This window comes from Mesoplodon mirus (assembly GCF_964341445.2).
Source record: "Mesoplodon mirus genome assembly, chromosome: 9".
Taxonomy (NCBI): Eukaryota; Metazoa; Chordata; class Mammalia; order Artiodactyla; family Ziphiidae; genus Mesoplodon; species Mesoplodon mirus.
In genome coordinates, this window is record NC_138985.1 from 85,982,259 (window position 1) to 86,008,143 (window position 25,885).

Genomic DNA, 25,885 nt, shown 5'->3' on the forward strand with positions numbered 1-25,885 from the left:
CTTGCTTCTTGCCTTGGGCTTCTCTTTCAACACTTGCCCCTAATTTTGTTTGTTTGGGGTGTGGAAATCTACTTGGTCCCAAGAAGAATCTCACTAGCAGCTTAAGAGCAGGATTCTCTGGGAGAAAAATAATCCATCCCACAACTAGGTAGACATTGCCATAAGGCCACACCCCCATTTCCCCACCATGTCCTTTTGTACCCACAATACTCTGTCATGTTTCTTCCTCTGGCTCAGAAGTGCTGAGATAATATTTCTACATGTAGGATGTTGTGAGTGAAAATTATAAAATAAAAGTTGTTTCTATTAGTCAAAGCAGACATATAGTACTGACTCACCTTTCTAATTCTAACAAAGATGTTGACAGGGGAAAAGTGTTAATAAAAAGTGTTGAGGGCTGAGATACTCCCCCCCCCAGATTGTACATGGATTATAAAACAAATATCATTTGCCAAGGACAGCAGCATGCAAAGGAGATGGGTGAAGAAGGACCTCCAACCTGGGTGAAGGCTGAATTCTTAACTCTCAGCTCACAGAAAGGTTGATACACAACTGAGAGAATAAAAACCTCAGACAAGCCATCCCACATGGTCACCATGAGCTGCCCCCAGCTTTAACCTGGGGGAGCACCCCTGCATGTCCATTTACTATCTGTGAGCATTGGAGACCTATACACTCCATCATCATCTGGGTTCTTCATCCGGGAAGTCAGGACTCAGAGAGATCACATCCCCTTCACATTCATACCCCTGCCCTGTTTCATCTCTTTATTTGTAACGTAGAGGTTTTCTGTTACTTAGAAAAGAAATAAACAACCTTCTAAAGAGGCAGAAATGGTGTGGAGCAAAATCATTTGCCGCAAAGGAAATTATTAAGAGTATTTGATATTCAAACCCAATACGCCATGGAACATATCAAGACTAAGCATCCAAAGAAAAAGTGTCCCAAAGGCACACAGCTTCGTAGAAACCATCTTTCTGACCGGCCCTTACATAACCTCTGTGAATAACTATTCTGAAGAAGCAGTCAATCTCTTTTAACAGTAGTTTTTCTCCTAACTACAAAACAAAGAAATGTGGTTTTGGAAGTATATTTTACTTGACTCTCTCCCTCTTGGTTTTACATTTTGAGTTGGTCCATTTGAAGTAGGGCCTGTTGTGAGCTTGTTTACATCCATTTATTTTTCTTGAGGTGGCATACAGAGGAGGAAAGTGCCATTTCAGTTTCTTTGAGGAGGTGTTTTTGCTTCATTTCCTATCTGAGAGCAAACACTGCAACTATTCCCTACAACTGTGGTTCTTCACACTTTTAGGTATGGAGCCCCAAGAAAAGCTGATGAAAGCTATGGATCCCACTCACTGAAAAATGCATATAAAACATCAAAAACAATTTCAACAATACCACTTTTCTCTTGAAGCCCATCCAAGAACACAGGTCCATGGGCAAGGGGTTAGAAGTCCCTGTTCTACCAAAACTTTTTTTCTACCAGGCTTCTTTATTCTTTCTCTCTTTTTATTCTCCAATCAAGTCTAGAACTTCAGTAACTGATAGGATGGAAAACTCGGCAGGTGAAAGAAGGAAGAGACGCATCTCAGTCCTGTATTTTACCAACTTAAACTCTGAGTCTGAGGTTTTGCTGAAGCCAAGTCTCACACCCACTATTTAGAGAGTGTGGTTACACAAACAGTCCCAAATTGCAGGGTAGGAAGCAGTCAGGAATCATTGGTCCAGGCCACCTCCAGGGGGGCTTTTACGCTGCAGTTCCCTAGGCTAAAAAAAACACTCTTCAGTGGATCTTTGCATGGCTGGATCCTTCTCACCAACTGGTCTCGGTTCAAATGTCACCTCCTAAGACAGCCTGTTCCTAAACATCCTATCTTAAATAATTCCCTCACCAGTAAAGCCATTCTTTAGCACATGACCCTGTTCAGAGTCTTCAAAGTGCTTACCGCCACCTGAAATGATTTTTTATTGCTGTTTTTTTTTTCTTGTTAAATGTCTATATCCCTAACTAGAACATAAGTTATACTGGAGGAGAGTTTTTTTGTCTGAAATATTTTCCATGGTATCTTCAGCGTTCACAATAGCACTTGGAACCCAGTAGGTACTCAAAACTGTTTGAATGAATGAATGGGATAGAACTAAATTGAGGGTCAGAGATAGTTTTATCTGTGGAGTTTTAAATCTATACTTTTATACGAGATTTTATACAATTTATACTTTTAAATCTATACTTTTATACAAGTGGATAGCTCATTATGGATATTTGAGGAGCTGTGTGCCAAACCCAACAATACCACTGATGGAAATGTTTTTAAAATGTGCGATTGTTGCTATATTTCCGCTCTGTCATTTTTCACAGATTTCAAATATGTCATAAAATATGACATATGGGTCAGGGACCATGCAGGCCACCAGATGGTTGAGAATGATTTATTTCCTTGATTTCAGACTACTGAAGAAAGACTACAGGAAGAAAGTCAGTTCTTATCTCTAAGCTTACAGAATATGAAAGATAAAAGGGACCTTGAAGTTCATCTAGTCCAGATTCACTCTTAATTTAAAAATCCATTCTACCCACCAATGACATAGTTATCTGACCTTGACTTTAATATTTTTAGAGATGAGACACTCACGATTTTACAAGAGAACCTTTCTCACAACTGGACGGATTTTGATGAGCAAGGTCTTCCGTCTATTGATTCAAAATTTCCTTCCTGTAACTTCTGGCCCTTGGAGCAACAATGAATAAGTCTAGTTCCTGTTCGGAATGATGAACTTTGAAATTTTTGAAGACCTCTAAAATATCTCCTTTCAGTACTTGTTACTTCAGAATAAATTTCCCAAATACCAACAGCTGTCCCTCACTTGTTCACCCTTTCAAACCCCTCATCTTTCAGGTGGATGATCTCTGGGCACACTGCAATGAGGAAACGTATGTTCTCCTGGGCAAAGTGGAATTAAGTCTTATTTTTAATGATAGATTTAATTGTACTTTTGCCATAAAGCTACTAAGTGATCCACTTTTGTAAGTCAGCTATGCACATAATTATGCACTATGTTACCAATATCAGCATCTGTTATTAATTGTAAAATGCAAAAGCATATTACTCTGATATAATGAACCTCTGTCTCTGCTGGAAGTCTGTCTAAAGAACATCTCATAACTGATAATGTCAGCTTGCTTTTCAAAGTCTTTTGATGAAAATATGAGAAAACTTTTAAGATAATATGGGCCATCAATTTGCACTTGCACAATAGTGTGGTTTCTTTTAATCTTAAAATTCATGTAACAAGCAATTATAGAATCCTGAAATTAAAGTGTCTCATTATGAATACTACTAGCAAAAGTGAATTGCATTTTTAAACAAAAAAATTTTATTAAATGTTTAATTGACTGCTTTTCAACTAAATAATAAAACTGAAGTGAATCTGTCCATACTCAGACTTTGTGGGAAGATACGGTAAATTCATTCATGTTTTGTCATTCTCAGGATCAATATTGGTTATAATCATGTTACCAGTATGAATCACTAAAGAAAGTAGAAATTATTATATATGTAACCCAATAATTCCCCATATTGACTTGCCACTCCTAAAAACTAACAAACGGATTAAAGTTCACACTAGGAAAGTAGACAGGTTTCAATTCACATGTCTACACTTACATCTATACTGTAATCCTCTGGGGTTTTTTGGTTTTGGATTTTTCTGCAAAATGGTTTACTATCCCAGGAGGAGGTTCTCCCTGGGGCTTACATCTTAATAAATAAATGTCTGTCTGTAATCATCTGTTTTTTAAAACCTAGTGGTAAGTTATAATGTATTTGAATATCCACAATTACATCTGCATCTAATATTATCTTAGAAATATTAAGCTTGATTTCCTGTTTTATGAAATCAATAGGACTTTAACTGGTGAACTTGTTAGGTAACCATCCCTACTACAGACACCAACCAATATTTACCTTTCACTCAGAAAAAAAACTATAACATAATCACTGAGGAACTCAGAGACACTGACTCAATAATTCTTCATTTAATATACAATATCTTGTATATTTCTTTTCATTCAAAGCCAGAATGCTACTAAGCATAATATGTTTTAAATGATAACATCCAAACACAATACTTCCCAGTAGTGTGAGGCATGACTATAAGTATTTTGATTGTCTTTTAAAGTAAACACCTGAGTTATTCAGTTGCTTCAACAATTCTTATGAGATCAATTTCATCCCCTCTAAATTCATATGTTAAGTCCCTAATCTCCAGTACCTCAGAATGTGATCTTATTTGGAAATAGAATCCTTGCAGATATAATTAGTAAAGATGAGGTCATACTGGAGAAGGGTGGGCCCCTAGTCTAATATGACTGGTGTCCTTATGAAAAAGGGAAATTTGGAGACAGATGCAAACAGGGAGAATGGCATGTATAGACAAAGGCAGAGATCTGGGTGATGCTTCTACAAGCCAAGGAACACCAATGATTCCCAGCAAACCACCAGAAGCTGAGGGAGAGGCATAGGCATAGATTCTTCCTCATATGCCTCAGAAGGAACCAACCTTGCTGACACCTTGATCTCAGACTTACAGCCTTTAGAACTGTGAGACAATAAATATCTGTTGTTTAAGTTACTCACTTTGTGGTCCTTTCCTGCCCTAGAAAGACTAACACAATTCTGAATCTCTTAAAGATTTTTGGCACTCCTCTTTGTGGCCTGCCTTCAGAGCCCAAAGCACTTTATTTTGGGTATCCATAAATGTGGCAAAGGCTTGTCCTCTAAGATGAATTTTTTAACAGTCAAAAGTTATTCATCTCTAAGACATGAATGAAATGAAACATTTGTGTGGGTAATCCAGCATCTTTTTCAAATTCATTAATTTACACTATAAATTAATAAAACTGATTTTCGTGCATCTCTACAACTGACTTTGGCAGACAGCCTAAAAGATGTTTTGAACAATAACAGTATTTCTAGGGAAAAACAGATGTGTGTGTGTGTGTATGTGTGTATTATATTATGAATGGTGTAAATTGTTACTTTATGTGAATATGATTTGTGGTACCCAGATACTTGACTGGTGATGTATCTGGGAAATGATCCCAGCCCATCAGCCTGAGCAGCTTTCCTTCCACCTGATTTACATTTTGAGCTTCCATTCTAGATCAAGACTACAATAAAGCCTTCTATAAAGATGGAACTGTCTTATATCTGTGTTGGCCTACACAAGAACTGCTAGTCCCAAGTGGCTGTTGAGCCCTTAAAATGTGGCTAGTGCAACTGAGGAAATGCAATTTTTATTTTATTTTATTTTAATTGAAATAGCCACTTGTAGCTATTGGCTACTCTACTGGAATGGTGTAGTTCTAGATTTTAATTTGAAAATAGGATTCCTCTGCTAACAAAGTTTGAAAATCACCATTAAAAATGAAGGAATAGGAAAACTTCTGCTAACAAAGGAATAACGGATGATTCTGATGAATTCTCCCCGAAAACATAAATATGCAAGTTTCTTAGCCATTTGATAACTGACTTTAATCCCACTGAGCATCTAACTTCATTAAATCAGCTAAAACTAACATCACTGATCATTAGCCAGCAGGGGGACCTGAAGAGACGAGGACAGCATTTTCTCTGGAGAGTAGAAGGGTTTTTTGGGGTTTTTTGGGTTTTGTTTTTTTTGGGTTTTTTGTCCACCCCCCACCCCCATGTTTTAGTCTATATGGAAGCCCTAAATACACATTCTGCTCAAGAACTGCAAACCTTGTCTTCCCGAATGTCCAGAGTTAGTCACACACTCTGCATGTCTGTTTTTAAAGCGCTCTTAGGAAGTGGCAATAGAGCTTGGTTCTAGACAATACAGTTCAAAATCCAATTAATTCTAAAACCTAGTCTTTCCAAAGTTACTTTGTTAAAATGTGATTAGTATTCAGATTTTTATATTAACTTTTAGCTTTGTCCTCTTTCTCCACATTTCAGAGGAAAAAAGTTTTCGGATCCCTCATATTTAGACAGAAGAGGAAAATTGCATTGGCATGTTGTTGATTCTTTACTTCCATGATAAGTTAATGACATATGGCCTTACCTCTTGATAAAGGTCACTGAGATCTTCCTGGTGGGCCTGTTTGGAACATCCTGGGAATTCCCTAACACAACAGGAATCTGGGGGCCAGTCCATTTCTGTCATTTCCAGCCAGTCGGTGAAATAGACAACTCCACAGCACTTGAACTGCAAAAGAATGACTGGTCAGGCTCAGAAACAACAAAAATATTTTCTTAACTTATGGGAGACTGAACGTTAGATTTCTTAAATATTTGTACCCAGAGCTAAAGTCACTTCTGTCATCACCTAATGATATGTGCACATTTTATGTTGACAACAGAAATGTAATAGAGGACTCCATAATGGAACAATTCTGAACAATAATGCCCATAACACATGAAGACAGATCAGGCATGACTGAGTCTTACCTCCCCCCAAATGTAAAATCCTCTACAAGTGATCATATAGCAGCAAAGTTAATACACACTAACAAAACAAATAGCTGAAATCTTATATTTAACACTAAACCTCTAGCTACTAGGGAATAGTTGATCAATCTATTTGCATATTGCCTAGTTACCAACTTAACTGCTTAACAAATTCAAATATTATATTAAAACTTTCCGTAATCTCTGTAGAGAGATTTTTGGCCAACAGCCCACATCACAGAGATTACCCAACTCGATTCATTAATCAGTAAATTTACAAAAATTTCTGAGATGTAAACATAGGTTTGGTCAACAAATTTTTATTCAACTGAGTGAGAATCTTGAAAAAAAACTGTCATATTCTATCACCATAATCTCAGAAGAAATGATGTGTCTTTAGTGTCAGTAAAGTTGGATTTAAGACAAATTATGTTGTCTTTGTTTCTTTTCAGTCTCATTTCACCAACTATTAACAAAAACCTTCTCTGGTCAAAGTTTAGAAACCCTGCTTAAGGACATATGTAGATTAGATTCAGAGTAATTAACTATGAAAACTTTCTGTCCTTGGGTAGAGGGCGGTTACTCTCCCATACAGTCAAAAAAAAGCGTTATGTACAGGCAGTCAAGAAGAAGAATTTTGCCAGGAGTGACTGGCTTTGCAAATTATGTAGCCCAACAAATCAACCTGTGCTCAGGATTAACACTGTATTGTAAAATATCACAAGCCACCATTTCAAAATTTCAACTAAAATAAACTAAAGAATTCTGAACTTCTTATGTAAAATGAAACAAGGAAATACAGAAAATGATTTTACATTTTTTCACTTGCTTAAATATCTAATTTTTAAAGAGAAAAAAAAATGGTCGTGAAGAACCTAAGGGAGAGACGGGAATAAAGACACAGACCTACTAGAGAATGGACTTGAGGATATGGGGAGGGGGAAGGGTAAGCTGGGACGAAGTGAGAGAGTGGCATGGACATATATACACTACCAAACATAAAATAGACAGTTAGTGGGAAGCAGCCACATAGCACAGGGAGATCAGCTCGGTGCTTTGTGACCATCTGGAGGTGTGGGATAGGGATGGTGGGAGGGAGGGAGATGCAAGAGGGAAGAGATATGGGGATATATGTATATGTATAACTGATTCACTTTGTTATAAAGCAGAAAATAACACACCATTGTAAAGCAATTATACTCCAATAAAGATGTTAAAAAATAATAATAATAAAATAAAAATAAATAAATAAAGAGGAAAAGATCATCTTGAGTACTATAAATGATGAAATACTGATGCTATGAGTAATACTAAGATTTTCCAAGAAATTTAAAAAAGAAGTTTAGTATTTCCCTCTTATAAATTTGTTCTAAAATCCACAAATATACCACAAACATCACCAATTAAGTCAAATATAAGTTAACTTCATGTATTTTATTTTATTTATTTATTTTTTTGTTGTTGTTATCTAAATTAATAGATTTTTTTTTTTGAGCAGTTTTAGTTTTACAGAAAAACTGAGCAGAAAATACAGAGTTCCCCTGTACTTACCCCCGGCACCCCCCACCAGTTTCCCCTATTATTAACATCTTTCATTATTGTGGTACATGTGTGATAATAGATGAGCCAATATTGATAATTATTATTATTTTTTTAACATCTTTATCGGAGTATAATTGCTTTACAATGGTGTGTTAGTTTCTGCTCTATAACAAAGTGAATCAGTTATACATATACATATGTTCCCATATCTCTTCCCTCTTGCATCTCCCTCCCTCCCACCCTCCCTATCCCACCCCTCTAGGTGGTCACAAAAGCACTGAGCTGATCTCCCTGTGCTATGCGGCTGCTTCCCACTAGCTATCTATTTTACGTTTGGTAGTGTATATATGTCCATGCCACTCTCTCACTTTGTCACAAATTACCCTTCCCCCTCCCCATATCCTCAAGTCCATTCTCTAGTAGGTCTGTGTCTTTATTCCTGTCTTACCCCTAGGTCCTTCATGACATTTTTTTTCTTAAATTCCATATATATGTGTTAGCATATGGTATTTGTCTTTCTCTTTCTGACTTACTTCACTCTGTATGACAGACTCTAGGTCCATCCACCTCATTACAAATAGCTCAATTTCATTCCTTTTTATGGCTGAGTAATATTCCATTGTATATATGTGCCACATCTTCTTTATCCATTCATCCGATGATGGGCACTTAGGTTGTTTCCATCTCCTGGCTATTGTAAATAGAGCTGCAATGACCATTTTGGTACATGACTCTTTTTGAATTATGGTTTTCTCAGGGTATATGCTCAGTAGTGGGATTGCTGGGTCATATGGTAGTTCTATTTGTAGTTTTTTTTTTTTTTTTTTTTTTTTTTTTCTTTTTGCGGTATGCGGGCCTCTCACTGCTGCGGCCTCCCCCGTTGCGGAGCACAGGCTCCGGACACGCAGGCCCAGCGGCCATGGCTCACGGGCCCAGCCGCTCCGCGGCATATGGGATCCTCCCAGACCGGGGCACGAACCCGTATCCCCTGCATCGGCAGGCGGACTCCCAACCACTTGCGCCACCAGGGAGGCCCTATTTGTAGTTTTTTAAGGAACCTCCATACTGTTCTCCATAGTGGCTGTACCAATTCACATTCCCACCAGCAGTGTAAAAGTGTTCCCTTTTCTCCACACCCTCTCCAGCATTTATTGTTTGTAGATTTTTTGATGATGGCCATCCTGACTGGTGTGAGACGATATCTCATTGTAGTTTTGATTTGCATTTCTCTAATGATTAAAGATGTTGAGCATTCTTTCTTGTGTTTGTTGGCAGACTGTATATCTTCTTTGGAGAAATGTCCATTTAGGTCTTCTGCCCATTTTTGGATTGGGTTGTTTGTTTTTTTGTTATTGAGCTGCATGAACTGCTTGTAAATTTTGGAGATTAATCCTTTGTCAGTTGCTTCATTTGCAAATATTTTCTCCCATTCTGAGGGTTGTCTTTTGGTCTTGTTTATGGTTTCCTTTGCTGTGCAAAAGCTTTGAAGTTTCATTAGGTCCCATTTGTTTATTTTTAACATCATGTATCTTACATAAGTCATTGAGTATCCATAAAAAATACATGTAGTAAAATGACCACTTTCTAAAAATCATGAACTACTACCTTTCCAAGTCAGTCTTTTTAAATCCTTGCACGCAGAAGAAACCTACTTCTCATTTTCTAATGTCATGTGTTTTTCTGTGTTGCTGACCGGAGGACAGTTCTTGGAACACGCTCACTCCGTCCACAATAGAACAGCCCATTTATCTGGCCTTCTCAGGAAGTGAGGTGCTCCACACAAATGACTTTTCCAAATAACTTATGCATAGCATGTTCTGTGCCAAATGCTTTTTTTTATTTTAATAAGTCACTGAGATATTGTTGTTTTTTACATAGTTGTTTTTCTTCATCAATAGAAGATATTGAATTGATACTGAAAATTTTCCTGGAAACTCCCTTAAGCAAACCCATTCTTAAGCCACACATGACTATGGTCTACATCTCCTTGGAGCCTTGCTGCCTCTTTTAGGGCCACATTGTGAGATGGGGCCACTCTTCTAACATGCTGTCAAACCGGAAAATTCCACCACCATTTTACATAAGCAGAACCTGAGGCTCTAAGGAACAGGACAAGTAAGTTGCCAAGATCACAGACCAGCCGGCAGTGGAGCCTATTTGTTCTCAAGCCTATACTCCAACCTCTATGTTAGAATCAATAAATAAATACAGTTTTTAGCATCAGTTTTTTTAAAGGTATTAGATAAACATCACTAGGGCTTAAGTGAGAGTCCACTAAAGTGAAGTACATGCCCAGAACTGCACTGAACGAGGAGTCAGGAAAACTGCAGCCTGACAAGGTTGCTCTACAATTTATTTTGGGAGAAGGTGGTTAGCTGAATTGTGTCTTTCCATCCCACCAACAAAATTCACGGTGAGGTTCTAACCTCCAGAATGTGACCATATTTGGGAAGAAGGTCTTTACAGAAGGAATTAAAATAAGGTCATAAGAGTGGTCCTAATCCCATCTGACCTATACCCTTATAAGAAGAGGAAATTTAAACACAGACACAGAGGTTAGATGACGTGAAGACACAGGGAGACGACTTCGGCTGTCTACAAGCCCAGGAGAGAGGCCTCAGGAAAAAAGCAATCCTGCCGACGCCTTGATCTCAGACGTCCAGCCTCCAGAGTTGTGAGACAATAAATTTCTGTTGTTTAAGCCACCCAGCCTGTGGTACTTTGTTATGGCCGCAGCCCTAGCAAACTAATACAAGGGGCTTTTAAAAACTCTTTCAGGAGGCCCGGAGGTCTTCACCACCTCCTCTGGAGTGAAATAAGCCTATGACGTAAAGGAGGGAACTTACCATACAACAAAGCTAAAAATATGTGTTATCATTTGTAGCGCTGTACATTGTCTCCCTAGGGTGGCGCCTTCTTTGTACCATTAGAAAAAAAACTCGTTTTGCTTTTTAACCTGGATTATCATGGTCCACATCACAATTGTCAGAAAATAAAGAGCTCTAGGAAGCTTCCACTCCAGGCAGGAGCTGAACACAGCTTATTATAAATTCCCTAACGCTTCAGTTATTTTCCCTTCACGTTGTTTTTAGTACAAATGAAGAGTAAACAAACAAAGTCAGGAAGCAGTTAAATAAACAGGAAATCTGTGCTGCAATGATAATTTTCACCATCTCAACAACTGTAACACAAAGAGCCAGATTTGGAGATTACCCTGGACTTGAACCTCTGCCTGTATCCAAGACAGAATAACTGAGCAGGGAGCAGGACATCTCTTGTCCAAACCCTGATTCTCAAATGCTTTGGAGTCCAGCTTTAAATGCCAGTAAAAGAAAGAGATAGACTTGGTCATCTGGGAATGTCACTGCAATCGCAAGGAAACTGCTTGGGAGAAGAACTTAGTTTGAATCAATGGTTAACTTCAAGTCACCAGATTTTAAACATCTAAATATAGTCCCTGTTTGAGAGGATAATGGGATGCAGTGCTATATGGAAGGTAGGTAAGAAAAGCTAAAAGCACTTAACTTTGTAATGTTACTGTTAATAATAACCATAAGCTAAATGAGGTCAAACTTATGATCCCATTTAATCTTCTCAGCACCTGGAGGAGATAGGTACCTTTATTATCCCCATCTTATAGATGAGGAGACTGAAGCTTAAGGAAGTTAAGTAAATTACAGAAGCTCATGTATTAGTAAGCAGCAGAGCCAGAATTTGAATGAAGGTCTTTCTGATTAGAAAGTTCATGCTTTTAATGATATACTGAGTCCTAATTTCCAAATGAGACCCATTATTTTAAATTTTCAAATGATGTTTAAATTACAGATAGCTCTAAAAGTCATGAAAAATTATCCATTCAAATAGAGCTTGGGTAATTATCAAGGAATTCTCATTAAAAAAGGAAAATTTAGCTTAGCAAAAGGGCTTTTAAAAGATTCTAAAATATATGTGAACCATGGGAAATGAAGTGGAAATGGTGGAAGAAAAGCAGGGCATAGAGCTACTTGAAGTATTTCTCAATAAAGAATTACACCAGTGGTAACTGAATCATCAGTTTAACTTTTCAGCACAGGGAAAATGATCAAAGCCAAAGCTTTGAACACTTGTTTTGAAAGTGTGCCATTTATTCCATACCCTCTACCTCAGAAAAGGTAGCACTTACCTCTCTCTGAAAAAAATTCCAAGCATGAGTAAGCCACCGGTATCTCGGTAAGCCATAATTTGTCATTCTGGCTTTCAAAGTGACCATGTCTGACCACTGTACTGGAACCTAGAGATAGAAAAAGACAAAGTATCAACAACTATAATGTGCAAACAGCCACATTCAGACACACATACATTCACAGATTCACACAAACACAACCACTCATAGACTCATCCACATACTCACACTTGGAATGTACTGCCATTGCCAAACACTACCTTAAATTTGTATTTGTTTGTGGCTTAAATTAAGCTCAGGGTTATTAAATACTTATCAAACAATCTCTACTTGTAGATTTTTGTATTAAATGAGGAAGTACTTCATATTAAGCAAAATAATGCAAAATCACTTAATGCCGATATCAAGTTTAAGGAAATCACAAACAAGTAAGCTATATGTTCTATAGATACACCTGAAGAGCTCCTCATAACAAGTGATCCCTGCTGCAAAATGCCCATTCATTTGATTTCGTAATGCTATGAAATGGTTCTCTGAAGTGATTGCAGATTATGGTACTAAAATAAAGGGAGAAGAATTAAGGGAATGAGTTCAGCTCAAGCCAAGGCTCACTCTAGAATAAGTCTGTAAACTTTTCAAAAATTGGATTTTAGAGGCATGTTAGAATTCTAGAAAAATTGTTCTGAAATTAAAGCATTTTTTTGTGCTCTGCCTCTCAAGGCACCTAGCACCATGTCCCTGAGCAGTGTTTAATCATGACAGAGCTTCAGGTACACAACACAACAGTTGGCAAGAAATCTAATCAGCATATCATGCTATGTTTTATGTACAGTGCTACAGGGGAAATGGGGTCACACAAATCCTAGTCTCTCCACACGTGCGGTATTAAAGTCACTCTTGGGAAACTAGACAGACATCCACACCTGATCTATGGAGCAATACTGACTGGGCTAAGTCAAGCAAATTTGACACGAACTCAAGATTCATATTATTTTGAAATCTTATTTTTAAAAATAGTAATATCAATAGTAGTTTAAAAATTCCTGGCCACAGAAAGTCTTCATTTTGTTCCTTTGTTAATTTTCTTTTTTATTACTTGGAAATGTACAATACAAAAGAAAACACCCCAACACCTGGGCACACAACTTTGTTCCCTAAATAATGGGCTGACTGGGTATACTGTGTGTTCATCTGGTTTCAACAAAGTTCAGAGAACTAACCAAAGTTCAAGCTATTCACTATAAATTCTTATTATCTCATATCCTTTTGAACATAAAATAGAAGTGAAATAAATTCTCTAGAAATTTATAATCTGAAACAGTTAACATTATTGACAGATTTCATCTAGAGAAGAAATGATGAATGGGAGGTGAACATGTATAAAAAAACAGAAATAATGGGAAAATAGGCTGCCTGATGCCCAATCTCTTGATTTGGTTATTAGAACAGACTTATTTTTAATTTATTTTCCAAAATAAATATAAGTTGTTTCCCACTTGTGACCACAATTGATCTGAAACCAAATATAACAAGAAACACAGGCGGTCACTGAGGTTCGGGCACAAAATACAGTGCTCTGGCCATAAAGGAAAACACACATGTATTGGCTCCTTGCATGGAACAGAGAAGAGCACAAAGCCCATTCTACGCAAAGGCTGGGTTCTGCAAAATTTCGCAGCTCATAAACTTTAAGGTCACTTTTCATTCACACTATTAGTGCAAAGGCAATAAAAAAAAAATCTGACAAACGTTTTTCCTAAAGGACTACTTTCCACATTTCACTTTTAAACAGCCCTTGTTTTATCCTGCTGACTTAATGGGAGAAGATTTACACAAGCAAAACAATGATGTATGCTTTCAGCGGGCACGGCAGTGTACACCCATCTAGTACCACTGTGATACGAAAAAAGTACTTGCAGATCACCCCTTCACAGAATAGAAGCAAGTATCTAAAAAGTATCAATTTCTTTCTGTTTCCTCAAGTTCCTTAGAATTATATTAGAGTCAAAATATTTCCTTTCAAATACCTTAAATTAATTCATTTCAAACTTGTTATAATTTAGGAAATTTATCAAATATTAGTATGATATAAACACTGTTCAAGGCATTTTTTAAATCCACTAGAAAGTAAACTCATTTTTAAAAACCTTTTAATTACCAAAAAGAACACAAAAGCTGAGATGAGGAGATCAAGAATTAATTATACAATTTACTACTCATTGCTTGAATGTTAAGGAGATCCATGTGTTTTTTGAAATTAGAAAAAATTAATAAGACACCGAAACTGAGTCCCTGGAATCAATCACTTTTTCATTCCCTTAATATACCAAGTTTCTAGGGATGGTGTGAAAATATGATTCTCAAAGACAACAAGAGCATTCCTATTGTAATAGGAGATTTTGTTTTGAAGATAGTGTTTAACTTTATATTAAACTAGTTAGAACCTGCCCTGACTTTTCAATTTTTAATAGAGAAAAAAATAACCATAAATTCTCTCTTCTTACTGAGAGTTGTCACACATTGAAAGCATGAGTGTTTTCAGAGGGGTTCAGCTGTGTAGCAGTGCCAAAGCATCGTTTACATGTAAATTGAAGTATGTAGAGTACCCACTATTCTGTAATTACCACTTAGTATTCAAAACAGTGTCACAGTACAGTAGCAGATTCACCATAGAATCTTTAATAACTGCATCAGTACCAGAGATGTCTTCAATTGTCTTACACAACTGCCAAAATGCCTCTCAGAAACAAATGTAAAAGAATCTGCTTCATGGGTGGTGGTGATGTGATGAATTGGGAGATTTTGATTGACATATATACACTAATATGTATAAAATAGATAACTAATAAGAACCTGCTGTATACAAAATAAATTAAATTAAATTAAAAAAGAAAAAAAAAGAATCTTCTTCGCTTCTTAAGAGCTCTTAAATTTTAAAATGTTGAAGACTGACCTGGGGAACTTGCCACAAATGCAAATACCCAGTCCCTGCCTTTTCCTCTATTCCGATCTAGGAGCTCTGGCCTAGAGCCCTATAATGTGCATTTTAAAGAATCACCCCGGTGGACTCCTGCTGTAGACAGTCCAAAGACTACATGTTGGGGGAAAAGAAACCATCATCTTCCTGAAACAGAATTACTCTACGAAGCTCACAGTGGAAAAATCTGACCTGCCACCACAAAAACAGCCAGACTTCACAGACATGCAAAGGTGCTCAACCTCATTGATAATCAATGCACCAATTTTCACCAAGGAAGTGAGCAAACATTAAATAAGTAATAATGTCCAATAGAGCAGAGGTGAAGTGTGAGTGGTATACCGAACATGACTGGTAAAATCTTAAGGTTAAGAAACTCTTATTCTCATTCATTCTAACACACACTTCTTAATTTGGAGCATGGTTCAGCTTGCTGCAAACAGAAGGTACATGTTTCCTAGCCATCAGTGTACAGCTGCAGTCAGCATTTTGTAAGGTTTTCATGTAGATTTTCAACTTTTCTCAAGTCCTGTTGCAAATGTGAATATTTCCTATTATACACTCAGAAGATGGTAACATTATTTTAGAACATATATTATTTTTAGTCTATTATATCCATGTTTAAGCAATCTGTGGAATTAAAGATATATATAGGCATAGAGGAAATGAAAAATTACAAATTATGCTTTGGAACTATGCTTTAGACACAGAAAAGAAAATGCTACATTTCAGAAGTATTGGGAATATTCATTGTTACCAGAGAGCATGAACATTCAAATTAATAATCATGTGCCTAACAACTCCAGAGTATCTGATTTAAAAGGCTGAATGAATATTGTTTCAGATTGTTGTTATATTCCATTTTGAACTCACCATAATTTCCTGCTCATATGTCCAAACACCACAAGCCAGTTCTACGCAGAAAATGACAAGTAAACTTCCAAAATACTGTAGAAGAACAGAAAATGAATGCTGTTAGGATAGAATCAAAGTAAAATATGGTCATCAGAGACAAGCTAAATATTATTCAGTGTTGCTTATTCCAAGGACAAGAAAACGGAGGCACATATTCAAGAAGCTCCCTCCCTTGGGAGCAGATGGGGAAAATTTCAGCAAATTTTGAGACATCGGCAGACAACATTCAATACTCACCTAAGTGGGTCATTTGGATAGTGCTCCATTTATCAAATGCTTTCATAATTAATTCACTCAATGGATAAGACTACCTCATTTTACAAATGAAGAAATTAATGTGAAAAGTATACAATATGACTTGCTTAAGAATGTGCATAATAAAATAAATTTTAGAGCCCTAAAGTGACCACTGCAGCCATGTTCTTTGTGCTCTTCCTTGCCACTTCTCCAGTTGTGGAGGTCACTTTACAGAAGTAAACAGTAAAAGGGTGAGAAAGAATAGGCTCTCTGAAAGTCCACCAATTTCAGCAGAATTAAAACAACTCCACTGCTGTCATGAATCCTCCACTCCATTTATGGTGCCAGTCAGGGTGGGAGGATCGGGTAGTGATGATTATTGATTATTCCTCTTCACTGGAATGACAGCTCTATCAAGGGCAGAAATTTACTGTGTTCCTTGTCACAAAGTAGGTGCTCAATAAATTTTTTTTACATAATATATGAATAGATAAGAATATGTGAAAACAAACCAGAATGAGGCGTGGAGAAAAAGGAACCCTCCTACACTGTTGTGGGAATGTAAATTGGTGCATCTACTATGGAGAACAGTATGGAGCTTCCTTCAGAAACTAAAAATAGAGTTGCCATATGATCCTTCAATCCCATTCCTGGGCACATATCCGGAGAAAACCATAATTTGAAAAGGTACATGCACCCCAATGTTCATAGCAGTACTATTTACAATAGCCAAGACATGGAAGTAACCTAAACTTCCATCGACAGATAAATGGATAAAGAAATGTGATATATACATACAATGGAATATTAGCCACAAAAAAGAATGAAATAATTACATTTGCAGCAACATGGGTGGACCTAGAGATTATCATACTAAGTGAAGTAAGTCAGAAGTGAAGTATTTGTCTAAAGACAAATATCATACACTTATATGTGGATTCTAAAAAAAAAATGATACAAATGAACTTATTTGCAAAACAGAACTAGACTTAGAGACATATTAAACAAACATGTGGTTATCAAAGGGGAAAGAGAGGGAGGGATAAATTAGGAGTTTGGGGTTAAAATATACACACTACTATATATAAAATAGATAATCAACAAGGACCTACTATATAGTACAGGGAACTCTACTCAATATTTTGTAATAACCTATAAGGGAAAAGAATCTGAAAAAGGATAGCTATATATACATATATATGTATAACTGAATCACTTTGCTGTACACCTGAAACTAACACAGCATTGTAAATCAACTATATTTCAATAAAAAACTTAAAAAATAAAAGTTTAAAAAAAAAGCAGAGTGATACAATGGAAAGAGACTGGGAGCTGCCTTGGACTGGGTGATCAGGAAAGGCTTCCTTATGAAGGTGACCTTTAAGATGACTCAATAGCGTCAAGAGAAGGCAAAGCTGATAAGATTTGTGGCAAAGCAATCCAGGAAAAGGAAAGATCAAGACCAAGGCCACCTATCAGGTGAGCTAGTTAATTTAAGAACTCAGTGGTAATGGAAATGCAGAAGCGGGTGGGATGGGGACAGGGGGTGAAGCACATGACACTGAGAGGTACAAAGAGCTAGATCTTCGTGGGCCAGAGAAAGGCTTTTGGATTTTATTCTAAGTGTATTCTACATGAAATTCATTAGCAAGTGACATGGTGTGAGGTACATTATGAAAACATAACTCTGGCTGTTTTGTGGAAAATCACCTGTAGGAAAGCAAGGGTGTGATCAGTGCAACTAAATAAAAGACTGCTGAATTAGGATGGTAGCAGGGAAATGGGAAAAAATGGACTGATTTAGGATTGTGAGCCATCAAGACTTGAATGTTGTTTCTTTGCTCATAATTTTTGCCAAAGAAGGGGAGGGAAAAATAAAAGAGACAGAAATTTGAGCTGATTTTCTACTACTTCCATGATATATCCCTTCTGATTTAAAAACATAAATTACTGTTATTAGTTTTAATATGCTTCCTTCATATAAAAAATAAAGAATATATGGCTATAAAATCTCTTAGACAAAAACATGCTTAAAATTATAATTTGATACAAAAGATAAAGTAATGTTTTCTTTCATTTTTATAATCCTTTTATTATTTAATCTAAATGCATAGTTACATGAACGAATGTATATTTTTCCAAGTATATTTTCGAAAAGTTTTCTGTGAACTACTTTTTTTTTTAACATCTTTATTGGAGTATAATTGCTTTACAATGGTGTGTTAGTTTCTGCTTTATAGCAAAGTGAATATCCCTATGCCACCCCTCTAGGTGGTCACAAAACACCGAGCTGATCCCATTTTACAAGCCCTTTTACTTTCAGCATATGTAGTACTCCTGGTCAGCTTCAGTCTACTCAGATCTTGTTTCCAAGTATTGCCTTACTTTGAAGATTTTAGCCTTAAAATAATTAGAGGAAATTTCGTGAACACAGTACTCCAAGTCAGTCTTTCTCCAAATTCACCTTAATACTTAAGAGATGTCTAGACATGAACAATACTATATCTGCAACTTACGTTACAAAAAGTCCAAAATGTTCAATAACTATATGCTAGATAAATGTTCTTATCTTTGTTAAGACCCTAGGAAAGAGTGAGACTCCAGAAAAAAAAGTTACACTATGGGATACTTTTGCTTTCTCAGGTCTCCAACCTAAATTCTTTTTAAAATTGACTTCTGATTACAATGAAAACCAAAACAGCCTGAAAAGGCAAGATGTCTCTAAACATGAAACATGGACATGGGTGAGAATTATGTGTGCTACTAGTAGAAAAAGGTAGGACATACCCCGACTTTGCCTTGGGGATAACCATGCAGATTTCTGGATTGACTTTGAATCCTTTTCAATCCCATTTCAGTCATCTCTCTCACTTCTTGCCTATTGGAGTTACTGACTGGCTTACAATGCCTGTGCTACACCGCAGAAAGGCCCCCAGGACAGGGTAAGTGCCCTGATGTACACAATACATGCAATACCTGAGTGGCTCTCCAGGCTAGTGGATCCAAACAACAGTATAATAACTACAGGCATGATGTCACCTTGACTTCCTAGAGTGAGCTTTACAATGGACTAGGAAAACCATAACTTAAGTATCTCCAGGGATGTATATGTAAAGCATATATATCTAAAGCAATTTCTCATTACAAACTCAAAACTGAGATTACCAATCATGGGAGATAAGGGGTAAGATCCATCTGAGTTGGACACTATTTCAACTGGGGAAATGCATCTTTCAGAGATTTGATGGTCTTACTTGATACAAGTTCTGCCATATAAAACAATTCCTCTGCCTTTATTCCACTTATACTCGGGGCACAGATTTATTTGACCTTGATATGGAAAATACAAGTTTCATAAACATTAGAAAACTTTCTTGGAGCAAATTAAATCTAAAATGTAATTCAGATAAAATATTTTTTTACAGATGGTGCTGCAGCTTCCTGGTCAGCTGTCTTTGCTTTGTTGTCATTGTATTAGCCTCCTACATCCAGTCTAAGTCCAAGGAAAACTTTAATTGTCAAATCTATCCTTAGACAGGAATAAAGACACAGACCTACTAGAGAATGGACTTGAGGATATGGGGAGGGGGAAGGGTAAGCTGTGACAAAGTGAAAGAGCGGCATGGACATATATACACTACCAAATGTAAGGTAGATAGCTAGTGGGAAGCAGCCGCATAGCACAGGGAGATCAGCTCGGTGCTTTGTGACCGCCTGGAGGGGTGGGATAGGGAGGGTGGGAGGGAGACGCAAAAGGGAGGGGATATGGGAACATATGTATATGTATAACTGATTAAATTTGTTATAAAGCAAAAATTTTAAAAAAAATCTATCCTTAATACAAGACACACAGATCAACTGCATTTACGCCTACATTTTCTTTTTCTTTTTTTTCTTTTATCTATTTATTTATTTATTTTTGCGGTACGCGGGCCTCTCACTGTTGTGGCCTCTCCCGTTGCAGAGCACAGGCTCCGGACGCGCAGGCTCAGCGGCCATGGCTCACGGGCCCAGCCGCTCCGCGGCATGTGGGATCTTCCTGGACCCGGGAACGAACCTGTGTCCCCTGCATCGGCAGGTGGACCCTCAACCACTGTGCCACCAGGGAAGCCCTACGCCTACATTTTCTTTTTCAGGGAGCTCTGAGTCCTAGTCATCCTCATGTTGATCACTGCACAGAGGATCACTCAGTCACTAGTTTAAGAGCTGGATCTGAGCGAGGCATCTATAAAACTTGGTGTTAATCCACAGTTTAAATAAAACAAAGCCAGCAAAGAATTAAGCAACAACTCCCGTTGAGCTCTGTTATGGCAGGTAGGGTACATACATATCACATTTCACTGCAAAACCGTCTGCTGTCCTCAGCATTATTGAAACACGTGTATATCTCTCCTAATGATGTCAGTATGTGTCTGTCAAGTCCTTACTTTCCCAACACACGTGGTTTGCTGAGATGGTCTGTACCAAGCTAGTCTGCAGGGCAACTCACCCCTCTCCTCCATGAGTGCTGTCCTAGAACAGTGGAAAGAGCTCTGAATTTGGAGTCAGCATACTGAAGTAACACACTCTGTGATCTCTGGAAAATCATTAAACTGCCCTGACTTCAGTTTGCTCATCTGTCTGATGAAGATAAAAATAAAGTCTTCTTCACTGTTATCATCAAGGCTGATTTGACACATGGGAAATTGTTTTGGAAAATTTTAAATTTTGAATTTGTAAAGCATTATACAAATGCAACTCTGAACTAGTTTGTGAAATACAATCCAATATGGACTTGCCCTTTCCTCCTGGATTTGACCTTCATTCCCTGCAGTGTGCTGCAGTTTCTTCTTCATCATTGTTTTCCAGTATCTCATCTCTTGTTCTTTACCATTTTACCCTTCTCCTTCCCCTTGTGTGTCAGGGTATCTCTGTCTCCTGTATATCAAGCTTCAGAGGCTTCAGCTTTTAAACCAGTCAGCTGCCTCACCCACAATTCACTGCTCTCACTAACCTGCCAGACCATCGGTTCTGGCTGGCAGGGATCTTGTTCGTAAACATTATTTTATTCCCAGTGCTGAAGCAGGACCTGTCACACAGCAGGTACTTAATAAATGTCAGTGGAAATAATGATCAGTTTACCAACTGAAAAAACCAATTTCAGGTTTCCTTGTATTTCTCTGACTAATTTGAGCTCTGAGTTTCTTGTTAACATTTGACTCCCCTTGACTTTGCTTACACATTTCTGTACTATATTGTCTCTCTGTTTCACTGTGTGTCTTTCTGGAGGATTATAGTATGATAGTTCAGTGTGCCTTTAAACATATAAGACAATTTACATAGTTAAAGAAAAGGAACAATATGCAGACTCTCCCCATCTTTCCTGAGCTACTATCAACTGAACATTTTAAATAAATAAAGCCTGAGAAAGTGTGTTTATACAAGGGACTTAGAATGCAATTATTTGCATTAACAAACTGTTTTATTTGCTTTAAAAATTATTTGATACAGACTTTCTTAAAATAGCTAAGTTTTTCTACTGTAATTAGACTAAAATTTGTGTTCTATGAATAAGTTTTATCCCTAAACATATGTTCATGCAAAAACTGCATCAAGTAAGGCAAGCTGATAAGATATACCCTCAAAATGATGCAATTAATCAGTGATTTTTTTTCACCAAATCTCTCAAGCTGAGAATAATTACCTTTCAGTTCAAAAATGAGTGTCCTCACTGATTTAGATAACAGAAGATTAGGTAAAACACTATAGGTGAAATTGCTTTGTTGACTTTTTTCAACTATACAAATGGAAGAACATGAGCTTTGAAATAAAATAGACCTGGCTTCAGATTCTGGCTCCTTCACATACCAGTTGGATGACCTTGGGCAAACCACTAAGCCTCAATTTCCTCATCTGTCAAGTGAGAGTGTTAAAATGGCCTTGCAGCGTTGCACTAAGGATTCAACCAGGTAGAGTGCTGTCCCACAGGAAGCATTACCTAAAGGGTAGCCACTATTAACCCTATCGTAGTATCTATTAGAATATAAACTCCATGAGTACAAGAGATATTATGTTTTAAATACTTAACATACTGCCTGGCATAGAACATGTACTCAGTGACTATTTCTTGAATGGATGTAACTATGACTGGAGGATGACAGCAAGTAAAACTGTTCATTTCCTCCTAAAGACTGTTAGTGTCACTCACTCTAAAGAGTCTTCTAAACCCACAAGTTATTTGGTAAAATCTTTAGTAAAATCTCTGTCCAGTGAGAAAATAGCTGGTATTTTTCAAAAGATCTTTATTAGGAAATGAGGGCAGGAAGGGCGTGGAGGGTGGGAAACCAAATTCTTTTTTGAAAATACTGAAATCAATTCGTCTGTTATTTTAAATAAAGCGTTGGCCACAGAATGGCAAGAATGGCGTAGTTTAACTAGTCCCTTTGTCTCCTGGATGTATTTGAGGAGGAAGGTAAAGGCATGAAATCCCACCTTCCTACTTAACCCTTGGTGACTTGTAAGTCAATGCATCCTCCAGTAGAAATAAGGGGGATTCATTTCCCGTATTAAAGATTATTTCATCTCATTATATGTGTACAGACGAAAGAATAAAATCTCCAGGAGGTCTTTTCTGAAAGAAACATTCATTTATAAAAATGAGCTGCTTCCCTGACACCTCCCCCACTCCCCAGGATCTCCCACTAAAGAAAGTAAATTAAGCACACGCCCTTATCCCTTCTCCCTGTTGAAGCTTCGCTAAAACAATAAAGGGATATTTTCAAAGACATAAACCCAGAGATAAAGGAAAAGGGAAAGAAGACAACAGCAAGTATATTTGGGAAGGTACAAAACAAACAGTTGAGTAGCAAATTTCTCAGCAGTCCCCCAAAAGCTGAATGCTTAATCAGTAGTGGAGAAAGTAGTGAACAACCTGATTCACATACAGAGTCGCTCCAAATGCTTAGGAGCTGGAAGCCCTGGATACTTGCGGAAATGGATGAAAGTAGGGCTAAAAAGAGGATGATTTGTTGAAAACTTGTTTAGGAAGAAGTTAGAGCCCTCAGGTCCCCTCCCCTACACTATGTAGCTGGGTACTACCCACCCCTACCAGTAAAGAAGTTAGGGGGTTATTCTGTGGAAACAGTAAAACAGAGTCTCAGGACTGGGGACACTAGGTATAGTCGAGGATAACAGGAAACAGAATTAGAGTCCAAATTTAAATACCTTTTCCGCAAAGTTTCAAAACCAAAAGAGCATTGGATTTCTCAATAAAATATTGGAAGCTAGAGGCAAGAGGAGGATGTCTTCAAAATTCTGAGGAAAAAAAATGATTTCCAACCTATAATTCTATAGCCATTAGAATGAACATGGATGGACCTGGAGATTATCTTACTAAGTGAAGTTAAGTCAGACAAAGACATTATGTATGATATCACTCCTATGTGGAATCTAATTTTTAAAAAAAGATACAAATGAACTTATTTAGAAAACAGAAACAGACTTGCAGATATCGAAAACAAGCTTATGGCTACCAAAGGGGAAACGTGGGGTGAAGGGATAAATCAGGAGGTTGAGATTAACATACACATATATACACTAATATGTATAAAATAGATAACTAATAAGAACCTGCTGTATAAAAAATAAAATTAATAAAATTCAAAAAAGAAAAAAAATATACACACACTACTTATATATAAGATAGATAACCAACAAGGACTTACTGTATAGCACAGGGAACTCTACTCAATATTCTGTGATAACCTGTATGAGAAAAGAATCTGAAAAAGAATGAATATATGTATATGTAGAACTGAATCACTTTGCTGTACACCTGAAACAAACACAACATTGTAAATCAACTGTACTCCAATAAAATTAAAATTTAAAAAAAAAGGAATTAACCTGTAAGGGTATTTAAAGCCATTTTTAGGCATGCAGGCTTTTTAAAAAATGTATTTCCTATGTATGTTTTTCAGGAAACTACTGGAAGATATGCTACCTCAAATGAGAGACTAAACAGAGTAGGACAATGACTTGGATTCCAGGAAACAAGGAATCTAAAACAAAAAGGAGGCAAAGGAAATCTCAGAATGGTAGTAAAGGGGATATCGCAAGACGGCAGCAGCTTCAGCAGTCTAGACTGGAGTGGGTCTAGAACGTGCTGAGAGATTTCTTAAAAAAAAAAAAGAAATCATCGATAGAATACCCCAAATATTTGAATATATGAAGAGAAAACGTACACCAGGGGAAGTTTAGAGTTGATTTAGACAGAAAAACATAGAAAACATGGAGAGTTACGAATTCCAAAAAAAAAAAAAAAACCCGAAGTATTATTCCAGAAAGAAAAAAGTAAACCTGGTAATTTACCTGGCCCATCTGTGGATAACATTTACATAGTCATGAGCATGTAAACACTGTTCTAACCAAAATGATAACGTATCTGTGTCGAGCTGAGAGAGGAAGTATGCATGGGGTGGGGCTGGGGGGTGGTGCCGCACTGAGGGCAGGAAAAGATACCAGTTCCTCACCTTGCACAGACGTCAATGGATAGGGCTTAAAACTGAAAGAATGAAAAGAGTTAGATAAATATGTGATTTAGAGATATGGAAGTAAATTCCAAGGGAATCTGCAGAAAACAAAAATTGAAAGCAGTTGCCTCTTTCTTAGCAGTGGAAAGTGATAAAGGTGGAGGACTACTATTTTTCATAAGAAGTATTTTGGAATTAAATTTACTCTACATTTTGTGTATGAAGCACTCTGATAAAAGTAAAAATAAAATTAAAACAAACAATAGCCCTGCCCCAAAGACTCGACAATCAACAAGAGAGATGCTGGTAGCTGGAGGATTTTACATGTTTTACACAGAAAAGGTTATTCAAAAAGGCTGAGAATTATAAATAGCCCAATTACACTTCATGGTTATTGGGAGTAAAGGGGGGGTGGCAATTGGAAACTTATACTCAGGTGCTGTCATCCTTTTCCTAAATGTACCTTCACTAGCTGAAAATAGGGATTCCGTAACAAAATACAAAAAGTTTATACTTAAATGTGATTTACAGACCCACCCCACCCCCACCCCAAAGGTCTCTTTCACTAGACCCTATTTGGAAATTTGAATGTCTCCTGCAATATTGCTCATAAAACCACACATGCAGTCTGCTCAAATCAATGTGAGCTGGATTATTTTCCAACTTGGAGAATTCACTTCAGTCACAAAATTTTGAAGTGTAGAACTCTATTGTTATGGGCAATTTCGTTCAAGGAGGGAGGCTTGGATTTAGTTTATTTGCTCAAGAAACACACATGTTTGTATATATAATCAAGTATTGTGAGTATACAAAATTAAAAGTATATAAAAAGTATGTAAAACATCAAGTATTCTTATAGGTATATATGTGTATGTGCAAATGTATGTATGTGCATTTATTATGTCAAAGGTATATATATACATTGCATAAGTTATTCCCCAAAACATATTACAAAAATATCATTAGCTGTATTTTTGAAAAGAGAAAATGGAGCTAGGTACATTGAGAGGCAACAGAACACTAAGTTTTTCAGAGCACAGTTCCTGGAGCCAAGCATCCTGGATTCAGA

General features: G+C 37.0%; 1 protein-coding gene across 3 annotated transcripts in view; it reads right to left on the reverse strand.

The window, feature by feature from the left end:
- The window catches only part of TSPAN12 (tetraspanin 12), a 66,755-nt gene that overhangs the window by 13,180 nt on the left and 27,690 nt on the right, over positions 1-25,885 (reverse strand). For all 3 annotated transcript variants that reach the window (XM_082631689.1, XM_082631687.1, XM_082631688.1), the window contains 3 exons: positions 16,028-16,102; positions 12,178-12,285; positions 6,088-6,231 (listed from right to left, as the gene is read on the reverse strand). In XM_082631689.1, coding sequence (XP_082487815.1) covers positions 6,088-6,231; positions 12,178-12,285; positions 16,028-16,102 — 327 coding nt within the window. The remainder of the gene's footprint in view (positions 1-6,087; positions 6,232-12,177; positions 12,286-16,027; positions 16,103-25,885) is intronic.